The sequence below is a fragment of the Anopheles coluzzii genome, chromosome 2, assembly GCF_943734685.1.
Source record: "Anopheles coluzzii chromosome 2, AcolN3, whole genome shotgun sequence".
In the NCBI taxonomy this organism is placed as follows: domain Eukaryota; kingdom Metazoa; phylum Arthropoda; class Insecta; order Diptera; family Culicidae; genus Anopheles; species Anopheles coluzzii.
The window spans coordinates 108,892,485-108,907,477 of NC_064670.1; the positions used below are offsets into that span (position 1 = coordinate 108,892,485).

The 14,993-nt window shown below is 44.9% G+C and overlaps 1 protein-coding gene across 2 annotated transcripts in view; it reads right to left on the reverse strand.

The window, feature by feature from the left end:
• Window positions 1–14,993, reverse strand: part of LOC120947380 (cAMP-dependent protein kinase type I regulatory subunit) — a 53,488-nt gene that overhangs the window by 36,145 nt on the left and 2,350 nt on the right. Inside the window, exon 1 of one of the 2 annotated variants that reach the window (XM_049607047.1) lies at window positions 4,180–4,717. The exons of the other annotated variant lie outside the window; for it this stretch is intronic. Within the exon in view, the coding sequence (XP_049463004.1) occupies window positions 4,180–4,269 (90 nt within the window). The 5' untranslated portion in view covers window positions 4,270–4,717. Of the gene's footprint in view, window positions 1–4,179; window positions 4,718–14,993 lie in introns of those variants that run through there. 2 annotated transcript variants of the gene reach the window in all.

The window sequence follows — 14,993 nt, forward strand, 5'->3', positions numbered from 1 at the left end:
GAACGGCAGCGATATTACTTGGAACGTAGTTAGCGTGAATGCTTTTAAGGAGTTCCAGGAGATCTAAAGCGGACCGCAGACAAACAAGTAACATCTTAATGGAGACACAGTCTAGCATGATGTCACATTTAGCATATTACGACTGTTTACTTGTTCGTCTAGAAATCTTATAAGAGAATTAACCCATATTAACGAATTAAATTGAGTAAAAGTGTTCATTACATTAATTATCTTTTTTAAATGTTTGATTGCGTTAATGGTTTTTCCATTTACATAAGAACATCAACATTTTGATGTTCTTTTGGGAACTGGGAAGTGGAAACCAATGCGGAAACCCCAAATCCTCCCTTGCGAGATAACAAAGACGCAAAGCTGCTCTGTGCAATCCTTCCAAAAAGGCTTAATAATGTAAGAAGAATGTTCCGATTTCCCAGCAAAAGCTTCCGGCCGTGAACAAACGCTTACTACACACTGCCACGCACTATTTGATCCTACAGACAAAATATTAACAGAAGCACACACACACAAAGTGACGATCTTATTGAAGTAATAGATGAAACACCTTGTCTTCTCAAACACGCTCACATAAACACACTCGGACGAAATGTTCCACTAGGCAAATGAGAACGGGGCAAAAGACGCTCGTCGCCATCGAATTGCCTTTTCTACCCTATCGATGGGAAAAGCTCAACACACCACCGCGTTGCAAACACACGCTACGGGTACAACACGCGGGTGTCACAAACTGCTCACTGAAAGCGCCACTTGAGTACTGACGCGGCTGATTTGCAACACTCCCGCCAGGAATGCCACACCAGCCATGAAGCGGGACCGACTCCTCGCCGTGTCGCTGTGTACGTCGCAAGGATTCGTGGAACAGTATTTTCCCAGTGGAAAACCAAACAAAAACCCAACAACGATACATCATGTGTGAGAGAGAGAGCAAGAGAAAGAGTGTGGAAAATAGAGTGAGAGAGAGCAAAAAGCTATGAAGTGGTGGTTGTGATCAAGAATCCCGACAGTGTGAAAATCTGTGCGAGCGGAGATGAACGGAATACGGATCTCCTTCGTCCGAACTGTGGCCTATACGCCAAAACGGGAAAGAGAAAGCGCTTTCATTTCATTACTCGTTTGAACTGAGCGGCCCGTACCCGCACGGTTGGTCGTTAAATCGAAGCAAAACATTACCAACACAACGATGCTTTCGCGCCGTGTTTTCCCACGCGTCGCCAAGTGGTGGAGCTTTTCAATCCTCCCGTTTTCACCCTTCCCCAAATGACAGAGAATGGGAAAAACGGTCCTCTATGACGTTCCTCCTCCTCTTCCGGTAAAGAATACACAAGCTATGCGCTCTTCGGTGTATTGGTGCAATGTCGGCAAATGGAGCCTTCCCTGCAAACCCGCGTGCCCTTCAAAAACATTACACAAAGCCACCGGCCACAGTGGCCACACAAATACACCCACAGAACACATACAAACTACGCAAGCTCGTACAGTAATAGAACAACACAACAAACACCATGCTATAACGAGCCGTGGTGCGTTTGTCTGCGTACGCTGGCCCTTTCGTTGTACCGCGTTGATGACCTTCAGAACGTTGCCAAACGGCGAAACGGAACGAGACAGCGCACCGAAACCTTCAGGACACTTGCTGGACTGCTTTTTCCACCGAATTTATAGTACAGGGAGTTTGCTATCGGTTTTCCGGCCCTGCAAAACACATACAAACGCGCGTACTCTGGGCGGCGGTGGGTGGGTGCAATATATTACAACACGAGCATGCAAAAAAAAAATCATTGACGTCATTACACACCCCCGCCATGGGGGAAGATTGACGGCGAAGGCAGTGCTCTGTGTACGGTTTGTATTATGTTTTGCACTGTGATAAAATAAGCACACAAATAATATGATCCAATAAGAAAGTAGAATTTAAAAAAAAGGGCAAAAATAGAATTCCAAAAATATTTAAATGAAAGCTACATAAGTCGAGATAACATGAAAATGAATATATACAGGGTTTCCCACGATTTATTGGTTGGATCCCATCAATTTCCCCATTGTGAGTTCCCATGATTTTTTGGTGCGTTCCCACGATTTTTTGGCCGTTTCCCAGATTCTTTTGGTCCAATTGTGTTGATATCTAATCGGAAAAAAAACAATAAATTATGGGAACGAACCAAAAATCTATGGGATACGTTCAAAAAATCGTGGGAACGCACCAAAAAATCATGGGAATTGACCAATAAATCGTGGGAAACCCTGTAAATGACTGCACAAGTAAGTAAAAAACATATTAAATGTGTAAAAAATAATGCTTAAAACTGGTCCAATGGTCCATTCAAGAATTTCAACTTTTCAGAAAGTAGTTGCTTCATAAAACTGAAGTTATTTTATCTATATTTAAAAAAGAAATGATCATATGAAAACTACAGTAAGATGAAACGTCTGTGAAAACACTGCATTTTAAATTTTATACGTTCCCAAACCGCCTAAACGCAGCTCTACAGATGTTCTATCTTCCACTGAAGAACAGCGCTGTACTGCTATAAAACACTTGTTTGCGATAAAGCTCTGCTCGCTCGCGAGAGCTTTTCGGTGTTCGCATCGTCGAAAGCATTGCCATCATGTTTTGTCATAAGCTTTTCCGAACAATGCCGAGCGTTGGAAAGACACGAACTGCTGCTGCTGATGATGGTGGTGGAAAAACAAAATGCGTAAAAAACGCGCCTCGTGCAACAGGTTACACTCCACTCCACCAGCAGAACCATGACAAAAATATTCGCTGTGATGAAATAGAGTGTAAAATGGAACAAATTGTGAAAAGGGAGCATATAGTATACATTATGCCCAGTGGAACAAGGGCCTAGGAAAAGGTAACTGGAGTCATCTTCGACAACAGGTTATCGCCTCAATCAGCATACTGGTAATCTAAAACCTTGAAGCTCTGCCCTTAAACTGCTCATGCGATGCTGGTATAATTGCATAGGAAGAAAACATTCAGATAACCAACCAACCATCGGAGCGTCACTCGTTATCTTGCCAATTCGTTGAAAAAAGCGAAATCATTTCTGCACATTATTGCCTTGAAAAGAAAAGTTTTCTGTTCTGACTTTAACAAGATAACACCTACCTAACCAACAAATCACATCGTTAGCTGGTATCGGATTAGATGGGAAGTTCTTTGACAACTTCGTCACTTTTATTTACCAAACACAAGAAATGGAGCACACCCCCTTCTAACTTTTTGATTTTCTTTTTTTTTTGTGTTTGCCTTCTTCTTACATTTTTGTAGAAGAAGAAAACACACACAAACGAAAAGCGAGTTTCTCGCTAACAGGAGGAAGTAAAAACCAACATCACATTGAAAACTTCTTCCCCCCCGAGTGGGCTTGCCAGGCACAATAATGGCCAAAAACGATAACAAGCGCCGAATTTTGCCCCGAAGGAAGCTGAATGAAAAGGAAGCTATCATAATTAATTGCATCAGCGTGGAAAAGACAGCCGAGTGAGGGAAAGAGAGAGAGAAAGAGAGAGCAAAGAGAAGCGAAAGTTCCTTTGCCTCCTTTGTAGCAGTGCCAGCAGCAGTTCCATCGGGGTATAGGGTCAACCCACTTGTTACTTGAAAAGATGAAGGAAATGAAAGTTTTCTTAACACGTCGACGCTTCTTCCACTCTCTCTCTCTCTCTCTGCTTCCGACCGAGGCGAAACGAACCACTCTACTGTTTAACATTTGCTGAGTGGCTTTCACGGTTAAAAGGATGAAAACAATGGTGGCGCACAAACACACGTATGTACGGTACGCATTTTAGTAAAGATTATAGCACAGAAAGGATAAAACTTGGTTGTGAGGTTTTAATGCCTATTTTAAACACAATTTTGAAAGTGTGCTTCGAGAATTTACACCAAATAAACTAATGTTAAGTAATTAGTTAAAATCAAGTGAAAAATCACCATCTAAGTTAACAAAAAACAGCAATTTCACTTGGACCTCTCTGTTTCTACCTTTAGAATAAAGCATATCAAAAGTCCTTAATATCACTCAAGTTTGATACCCAAGATCTCTGAGATCTCTGATTCTGAGCCAAGTATTTTGGACTTCTTACAATAGTAACACAAAATAACGAATTTTGAAGCAATTTTCCCCGTGTCCTTTCAGTACAGGGAGCACCAAAACATACCTTTGTTTCGCCCGCTGGTTCAACCACAGCAGCTTTCACGACCGCCACCAGCTCGCCACCGCTCTTCTCCTCCTTCGGCCTTTCATCCATCAGTGGCAGACGATGGATCCACTGGCTGGTTCTTTGGGCGTTCTGCTGTCCGGCGGGTAGTAAAGATTCGTTCACATCACCTTCCAGCACGCCAGTCGCCTTTTCTCCATCTCCCACATCAAATGCTGCATCCTTAACAATCGAAGGCTGTTGCTGCTGCTGCTGTGGCTGCCCGGTCGTGCGACGACGGATAGTGTAAAATCGAAACCTTCGCCTACTGCTGCCCGACCGTCCAGCAAACGACGGTGGCTCTTCGCTGCCTTCACGGCGCCTGCTGCTGGCCGATGGAAGGAAAAACGATCGCACACGCTGGAGACGACTCCCGGGAGACACGGTCGCTTGCTCCACCGTCGATTGACCGCCATGGCGGGGAGTAGGAGGGTTATGGTCCCTTGATTCGATTAAATTGTAATTCTTCGACGAACCGCCGTCACCACCGCCATCGCCGCCACCACTACTTCCGGGCGACTTCTCAATACCGAGCAGCGCACCAAGCCGATTCCCCATTCCCGATTTCCAGGGTCCCGTGATCGTGCGGATGGGGGTGGATTTTCAATTTAATCACTTCAGGGACCTGCCGAAACGGTCCAACGCAGAGCGCTAGTAAAATAGAGGTTGCTGCCTTCCGGGTATAGGGGCTGCCTCGTACTCTTCGGTAGAGCACTTCAATTTCAAACACTAACACACACACACACACGGGCGTGCGACGGTTATGCACAAAGGTAGAACGTCAATGTCCCAATCAAAGGTTCGTTCGCAAGTCTTTTTAAATCTCAACTCCAACGACAATGCTCATCATGATTACTGCCACAAAACTGCTGCTGCCAGGGCTGGCTAAAACTGTTGAGCTATCATACCCCAATCTGATTCTCCTTTCCCGTATCAGTTTATCTAATAATCGATACTTTCACCCACCCGACGGACTCCCCAGTCACGACCAGATACTCCATTTTCACAGTGAAGCAGCTCTGTACGGAAAACCCTTGCAACAAAACCCACCACCATCCCCGCATCCTTCCGTTGGTGGGTTAACGAGAAAACCCGAAACGATCGTGATTAGATAGCCCCGGCGAAGACCAGACCGACCGCGCACAAATCGCAACCCAAAACCGTGCGCTTTCGGAAGCAAACATTTGCCAAAAACTTATCCCGAAGGCAAACAAACATCGACGCCCAGGGGGGGAGGAGATGGCAAAACCGGGACCGGGTGTGTCAGATGTCAGGCAAACGCTCATGAATCGCTTGCCGTTCATTTGAGAGACACACGCACACATACCACGCCATAGCAAACATGCTGGAGGAGGGTTTATGTGTCTCGTCTAGCTAGCAGTAATTCGATCCGAGCTTTCCCCTTCAGTGAGAGACGCTAGTGATGGGCGGTTCGGAGCGCACCAACGGCTCCGGAGCCGGCTCCGGACTAACGGCTCCGGAGCCGGCTCCGACTTTTTCCCGGAGCCGGCTCCGCTCCGACGGCTCCGGAGCCGGCTCCGCTCCGACGGCTCCGGAGCCGGCTCCGCACCAACGGCTCCGGAGCCGGCTCCGCACCAACGGCTCCGGAGCCGGCTCTGCTCCGACGGCTCCGGAGCCGACTCCGCACCCACACCCACCTACGTCTCAGGAGCCGGCTCCGCACCAACGGCTCCGCACTAACGGCTCCGTAGCCGGCTCCGGACTAACGGCTCTACACTCACGCCTCCGTTCCATAAATGAATATATATTCTCGCACGTGTGGAAGCTAACACACGATATGATTGCAGTATTGGCATGCATGACGTTGTGTAGCATTCGTTAGTCTCGTCTTTCTTAACAATATTCAAAACTAATCGATATTTTTTTGATAAATTCTTTTAAACATGACCTACTCCGCAATTTACGGATTACCTCGATTGAAACTTCATTGAAAAAGTTTTTTTGGTCCTTTGTGTTAAAAACGGCTCCGGAGCCGTTGGAGCGGAGCCGTTGGTGCGGAGCCGGCTCCGGAGCCGTCGGAGCGGAGCCGGCTCCGGAGCCGTCGGAGCGGAGCCGGCTCCGGAGCCGTCGGAGTGGAGCCGGCTCCGGAGCCGTCAGAGCGGAGCCGGCTCCGGAGCCGTCGGAGCGGAGCCGGCTCCGGAGCCGTCGGAGCGGAGCCGGCTCCGGAGCCGGCTCCGAAATTGCCTGGAGCCGGTCGGAGCCGGCTCCGGCTTCGGAGCCGTTTTGCCCATCACTAAGAGACGCAGTGGCAGCATGAAGCATCCGTGTGTACTATACACCGAGGAACGGTTCGAATGTGGGCAACACGCCATGGCTGCACCGTGCTATTGAAAGAATTAATTTCGCATCGATTTCATAGTCGAGCGACGATAACGTAAAGCTGGTGGCGCTGTTCGCGGCGAGGGAAGCAACAGATACGATAAGATAACGAGGTGCATGCAGCAGACTGCTTCAACCATTTCTCTCTGTCTTTGCTCGTATGTTGACACAAACACACACACACACCCACCTTGCACATTTCGTACATAGTTGTTACAAAGCGTCACAATACGTCACCGAACCGGGTTTTAAGGTCGGCATTGGGGTGTTTAGGGATTTGCTAGCAAAAGGCTTGGGCTTTGCTGTGCGCGGTGTCAAGGGTGAGCATCTTGACGTGATTAGTGGTCCAATAAAACGTGCCACCGCCTTCGCATAGGTACATACATCACTCAGCAGGCTAGAGCTGTAATCGACACATTCTTCACTTAGCCTCGCACTCCCCCAATCCGGCGGCTTTGTGGTGGTTGAATCTGGAAATCAATAATCCTTCCTTATCGGCGCAACAGCATGACAGCCTGACAGCGTTCGTGGCGTCTTTAGGCTACCTTGGTACAAGTGGTCAGCAATAGCACCTAATGGAGCTCAGTTTTGTGCGTGGTTATCATGCCCAATGTTCAATAGAGCACATGCTTAGGCAGCGCTCTGTCAACCATCAAACAATACACAGTTACGATCATATGTAAAGATTGGAGATTAGACACCAAAGATTAAACAAATAAAGCCTCGAAGTAATCAGTTCCTTTTCCTTTCGATACCCAAACATTCACATGAAACTTTGTAAGCTGCCATGAACTATTTTTCCAATTTTTAAGTTGATTTCAAACCATTTTTTTAATAAATTGAAGTCTCTCTCCAGAACCTCCATATTAAACAGACATCCATGTTATGAAATATGCAGAATGTTACAGGGTTTTCCAGGGGTTCTCATAGTTGTGGGACACTTCCTTATCTCTTTCTTATAGGAAGTGAACTTCATATGATGGAAATTGGACACTATGCCACCCTTTTTAGAGAGGCTACTTGGAAAATCCTCTTAGTTTTTTTTCCGACAAGGGTGCTATAGAGTCCAATTTCTATTACATTAAGTTCATTACACGTAAGAAGCAGTCAATAAAGTGTCCCACAGCTATGAGAACTCCTGAAAAACCCTGTAAGATTATGTTTGTTTGTGCAGCGGGACAATAGATATTTGGCAGACAACACATATTTTTCGATACATATACTGGCTAGAGTGATCGTTTGTAGTGGTAGATCGAGAAAACATGTTGATATTGTTGACTGGATGAGCTTTATTATGAATTGTCGCATATCATCATTATGTCCTTAAAACGATCTAATATCCGCAAATCATATTAAATTCGTATAACATCATTGGAGGTGTGCTGATGCATTGAATGACAGTTCCACAAGATGGCAGCAGATGACAGAGTATAAGTTTATTTGCATGTCATGTTTGATGGTCTAACAGGGTAATGCCTTAGAGTGTGCTAAAAGCTTTTTTTATATGAACGATCTCCAATTAAACCCTTCACTCGAGCCACAAACAGCTCTTATCACAAATATCTATTCACTATTTTCGTTACCAAAATTCCTACAAAAACTCAATCCTGCCTCTTTGGCAAACAAATGGCACAAAAAGACATCAAAAGGTAAGGTTTTCCTCTTTCCAATTCCAATCAAAGCCATTAAAAACTCGTCCATGTGACCAGAACGACAGTAAACCCTTCACATGCTTACAAAAAAATCCCAAAATAGCTCAATTATCACACATTCCCTGCATCATATAACTCGATCAGCCGTAATAATCCAACACACAAGGGCATTTAAACTCATTTCCCACCCGCTGCCACAATTACTGCCAAATATAATTGGTCTGGCAAAGGTCTGTCACTACCCTGCTGCATGTGAGCGGCAACATCTTTCACACGTCATCACGACTGTCAGTGCGATCGGTCGGGAGTGCGGGGATTATATCATCAATGGAATGACCACCTACCACCACCTGGTTCGCTCTCCCAACTTCCCCAAAAACAGTTTTTCCACTGGGTGGGACCATTGGCTCTTCCCAGCCGGCTCCAAAGTTCGAAATTGGATTGATTATCCATCGTTAACTTTTCAACCCCATCCCATCCCACTCGCTGGGATGCTGCACATTTTAATGGCAAATACCGCGCCTGCTCCCTTGAGCACAGAACCACAGTCTCCTCTTCGTGCCACAGTAGCAACCCACCGGTTGGACTCCCATCGCGGTAGAAAATATGGTACATTTTTAATACCACCCCAACGCTGCACGCTTCGTCGATGTGAACCTTAATTACCTTCATTTATTACCCGCCGAGGCAACGGGCAACCAGCAAACTTCCCCAGCAGCACTGGTCGACGTTTCATCGTCATCATCATCTTCTTTTTTGAGAAGTAGCAAATTAATTTTTAATAACAATTTCCCGGAAATGTATGCGCATTTGGTGTTTTCTTTTGGGAGCCTTTTTTTCCGGGAAAGAATCGCGAGCAAATGTAGTAAGGCAAAACACTTTTTTGTTGGCAAACACAAACAAACACATCCTTCTGCTGTGGCTTGGAAAATGAATGCAAGCTTCGAGCGAACACCCGAAACGACAGCCACAATGTTTCGTGCTCCCGTCGTGTGTACCGGTTTGCAGCAGCCCCGCCCTAGGAAGCGAGCAGCAGCGAGAGGAAGGAACCTCTGGCGCAAGACACATGATAGTTGGCCAACACCCACTGCAGGTCGTACACTTTCGTTGTTGTGAGCAAGTATGCTTTGCATTTACCAAAAGGATAGTTAAAGCTGTGTCACTGAAAAACGTGCTTCGGAGGACGGACAGGAGATGAGAGGATAGTTTTGCGTTTGCACACGGAAGCTTTGCAGCAGCGGGCAAACAGGTAAATAGCCGGTGTCGGTATGTTTGTGTGGGTTGTGTTGCGTTGCGTTGGGAAAATCACCAAGCAACCTTTTGTTAGTAAAACAAGGATTGGCACTGGAAAGCGGTGAACCGACTGTTGGACTGGAGCACTGTACGAGACATGCAAAAATAGGATCACACAAACAAACAAAAACTCCAACGCGAAGGGAGAAAATGCATTGAACCACTAAACAAGCAGCTGTTACCGAAGCAAACAGTGGGAAAGTTGGGAACATTGAACGCGTATCGAAGTAATATGTTGGGCTCTAGTCACCTTTTCGCTGACTTTGGAAACTAACATTCTTCGCATCAGAACTCACAAAGATTATAACTATGAGGAATGGTAACAATTACTTATTTTCGATGTTTTTTTTTACACAACTATATGATATATACCAAATAGAATGAATATGAATATATAAAATTACTGTTAAAACTGATTCTTTCGAGATGTGTTTTTTGTGTCTTGTTCGTTGTCCAGAATAGAACCATACAGTGTATGCCCTGTTCGAGATCTAACCAATACCTTACATACTTATTGCTTTCTACAACCATTTTCATACTTATTCTTCTACAGGATGTTAGTGTTGGGAACTGTTAAAATACCTTTAAAGGCTACGTATTACGTGGTCAGCCCATTGGTGCCTAAGAATCTTAATTAGCTGTACGTGAATCAGCGTACAAATCGCCATTCTAGCATCTGACAACACGACATACACAAAATCCTTCTGAATATCTTCCTCTCAAACGCAACTATACTTTAAAAGAATTTCTAGGACATTGCCCAAGTCTCATAGGCGTATGTGAATATGGTTACATCAATTTCTCAGATCAGAACTGGAAAATAGACCTTAATTGTGAAAAAAACGATATTCTCGCGATTAAATGAAAGCAAATTTTATACGAGCATTTTATTCACTTACAGACCAGTCAATGTTATTCGGGCTCATTCAAAGGTTTTACTCCCTTAGAGTGGAGTCTAGGAATTTAGATAGCCAGACCAACTCTCGGAGATGAAAATCGAAATATTTTACAGCAAAACTGCCAAAACATCGATTTTCAATCATTTCTCGCTAGGGTTTTGATGCCTAGAAGGACGGACTTAGATGTTTTCACTCGCCTATTGGACACAATTCTTTGGAAATCTCGAAACCTCAATTAGAAGCCAGATAGTTTAGTTCCAAAGTAGACCTGACTACCTTAGCAAAATTCAACTTAGAGATTGCAAGAATAGAATAAGCCTGATTGTATTATTCGATTCGGTTTCTATGTTATTCTTCTGCAAAATTTTCATTTTCTCTCCTCGCACAAATTGAAAGGATCTTAAAAACTGCTCCAAATATGAACAAACTCCAATAAAACACAATTTTAAATTATTCAAAAGACTGCACTGGACTACACAGACATTCATACGAGCTCTTAGTAGCACAAACTAACTCTCATACAATATTTTAACGTTTACATTGGACCACCTAGTGACCCATCGTGCGACGCCCACGAAGAATTCCGGTCAGATCCGGTCAAGGTGGGAAGATTTTCAATTTCCCTCCGTAACAGCCTCTCCCCCAACCGTCCCACCCATCTGATCGTTTGCCAGCACACACACCCGACAGCAGCCCCACCAGCCATTATTGTTCAGGGCGGGTCGTCCCACAGCACCCACGGAAAATGTACACTACGAAACGTTCGCCAGACCAGAGAAAGTACACATTCGTACACCCTGTTGCACCGAACGCTGAATGGGACATGGTACCAGTGGCAGTAAGGCGGGCAAACACAACATATGCCTTTTGCTTGCTCACTACCGTTTGGCGAAATTGGGACGAGAAAAGAAAAGTACGAACGAATCAACCTTGCTCTATCCGGAACCTTCTTCCGAAACCGAAAATAGACGACCCAAAAGCTGATGGGACGGGAGAAAAGTTGAATCCGATTTGCTTCACCTTCACCCCGCCAGAGAAGATCAGAGATACGAAAAGGATTACTCCACCGCTCTGGTGGGCACGCTGCAGATAAGGCGAAAGGCAGAGCAGACACAGCTTATCCTGCATTTAAGCCGTTTACATTAATCATGCTCGGGGAGATTCTATTTAGCTTTTATTTGCAATGTTTCAATAGCTCCGGGCTAAGTGGATCTTGTGTAATCTAGCAGTGATGTGCCTTTTCCATACAAATATTCTATACATTGGTTTTCTATTCAATTTGGCAAGAAAATGATTGCAAACAGCTTTTACGTGATACGATTAAAGCAAGTCTTTATGTTACTGTTAGAACTAAAAACTTCTAATCGTCTCTGGCTGCTACTACTATCGTGGCCCTGTCGAAACAGCCACATTTATGCTGCACTAAAAACAAACCTTAAACCTTCGACAGCTATATCAAGCCGGGTGCTTAAGTGAGCACGCTTATCAGCGCCCGATTGTTACGATAGACGAGAATGGGCCATAAAACCCAAGAACCAAGATTCGCCGTGTTCTCGGTGAAATGTCGCCAGCAAGTCGTAACACGTCATCGTTCCCCATCGGTGCGGCACGGTGGCCGCATCTCGTCGGTTGCGATTCCACCGCAAGCTTCTCCAACTCACAACAGCAGTTTGTTGAGCAAATTGTCTCTCACACAATACAGACACACATCAACGCAAAGCTTGATGATCTCATCAGGCACGGACGGAGTCCTTTCGGAAAAGATAGTTTAAAAATATAGAACGGGCAATGCTTTTTCGTGCTGTTACGTGGCACGACGAAAAGAGTATCATTCTTCTATATTTCTCCACTCGAAGGTTTCACAAAGCGTGCTAAGTAGCTAACTGTTTGTTCTACACGCAACCTTTGTTCTTCGCTTCCGGTACTACCATGCTAAAACTTAAATTATGCAGAACGTTCGCATGGGTAGGTGCATTAGCACTAGAATGGTAGGTAACGCTTGCCCAACTACAAGAAGATGTCGCTACCATTTAAAGATTTACTTTAAAGCATTTACAGATTTGATTCAATCTGTAAAGGTGAGAAATGTTTCACAACTCAGGTTCGTCGTCTGGCTATCAATTAGCGCGATCGTGTGGTATTAGTTCTGCCATCTAGCGACTTTTATTTGCGTAGAAAGAACTTTCTGAGCTATATTGTTCGGTGACATTCACATGACATCACTAACCCTTTTTGTACAACATTGTTCTGTCGCATAGGGCAGATGGGAATAAACAAAGAATCAAGGTATTTATATGGAAGGTAGATGCGGGTGTTACGAAGTAGCTTCTAGATGGGAATATCATGTTTTACTCATTTTGTATCGATTTTTAAGATGCTCGTCTAAAGGCAGAATTGGGATTTAGAGGGTTATATCGGTTAGTAAAAATAGAATTATTTTGTACAGGTATATTTCCAAAAAATTGATAAAAGTTGATACGTTATTGACTATTACTGTTGATAACGTGGCTACAAGTACTCAAGAGTTCATACAAGAGGCAAATGCTAAGTAATTATGGCAAGAATTGGTGTCTGAATCTTCCAAAATTGACATCTTCCAGGTAAAGTTCAGCAACAACGGCTTTAATAGGATGATCAGAATAATGAATCTTTGAATTTAAGATTATAACTCCGAATTTGAACAACAGTTTTGTACGCTGTTTTAGTCTAACTGGGCAGCTATTTTAAAAACATTAAATAGAACACAACCAATATAACAAAGAAAATGAGATAATACGAATCCACCAAATTGTGGGTCTGTACGAATAAGTGAAATTCATCAATAATTTGATTAATTCATCAACCAGAGTAAAACATGATTTGCCACAGCGAATTCTTGGTCCAAATCACTCTGGTCGAAACCAAAGCACAGTTCCGGTATCATATTCACCCCGTTCGTATCACATTACTGTTGCACTTGATCAAACATTTTCAACATTTGCTCACTTTCTAGACGGAGGCGGCGGCGGCGGCGGCGGCGGCACGCAACCTTTCCGTTCTGTGTCTCGTCTGTGCACCGTAACGACGACATCGCGCAAAAATTGCAATCTTGATACCACCCACAGCTCCCGCCTGTATGATTAGTTTGCGAAGCGTTGTGTGCAGCCCTTGTACAAATATCTTGCTCTCCATCTTGCTTTCCCCCGCCTGCCGCTCGACGAAAAGCAGATCCCACGGTGCTGATATAAAGCAACGATACTACTTCGACGGCTTCGGAAAATACATGCCTTTCTCCCCCCATCGAGCAAAACTCCCAGATGCCAGCGACGAAGGTCACATTTCGTGTAGGGTGCATCATGTTGTTGAAACTTTTTACCACCAAACCTTTCATACAAAACGAACGATTTGCTGCCAAAAACTTTTCATCTTTCTTGAGAAGGGGTAATAAATGTAACCTTTTTTTGTGCGAACAACTAATTCACACATTTCGCGCACAAGGCATTCGCAACGGCGCGCCACTGGGTCACGCCGCCAAGCAGACCGTGTGATCGATCACGACAAACACAGACCCAGACAGTCGATTATAATCGTGCCCGTAAGACCTTCCTTCCTTTTGATCGGTTCCCGCTGTACCGATCTGTGCTCGCCAATAATAATTCCGATCACCAATGATCGCGCCCCAACATCTCAGCATGTGTGTGTGTGTGTGTGTGTGTGTGTGAGTTGTTTTCCAATACTTTTTTTCAGATTTGCATATCTCTGCTCCTCCGCCACCGTGTGATTTGTACAATTACATGCACAAATCGTTGCGCCGATGGGGTAAACAGCGCTTCCTGTGTGCTGTTGTTTTGTTTGGTTCCGCCGTCCGCGGTCACTTGGTCAGCGCACCCCCTCCATCGAGGTAGCCGTTGTCAAGGGGGTGGTGCACAACACACGCACGCACACACACACATGCTGCCGTCGCTGCTTGGCGACGTATGTGCGCGCGCAAGGTCAACTACGACGGGGGGTGATGGTGCTGGTGGGGTTGAGAGATTGAGGCTCAGCCGATTGGACAGTATAGGGACACGACGTACAGCAGAGCAGGCGGACGCAGTAGCAGCAGCATCATCCATCATTGAGCGCGCGCAACCTGGAGCTACTACTTGATCACCGTGAGATTTAGGAGACGGCGGAACGGGCGGTGAGGTGAGGGGGGGGAGATAAACTCGTTGCGATTTTGTTGTTCTACACCGTGATTGCGAATGATAAATATTGCACAGACAAAACAAAAAACCAGGGGATATGCATGGGACCAGACGATCCGGTGCAGTTTCTAGAACATATGGTAGTTTTGTATAAAATTTTGGGAAAAGCTTAATAAATTCTTAATAGTTTACAAAAGGGATCAAAAATGTACGATCAGGATAAAGGGCTCAAAGTAAGGGCGATAGGAAACCAGCACGAGCCTGTAGATTCAAATGATTCCCATACAAGCTTTTGGTAGCTTCTGGGACAGAAATCCGATAGGAAAGAGTTCAATATTTAAAAAAATATATCTAATTGGACAGCTTGGAATTGTTATTTCACTGATGCTTGTATACATACTACACACAAAGATGTTCTAACGTTG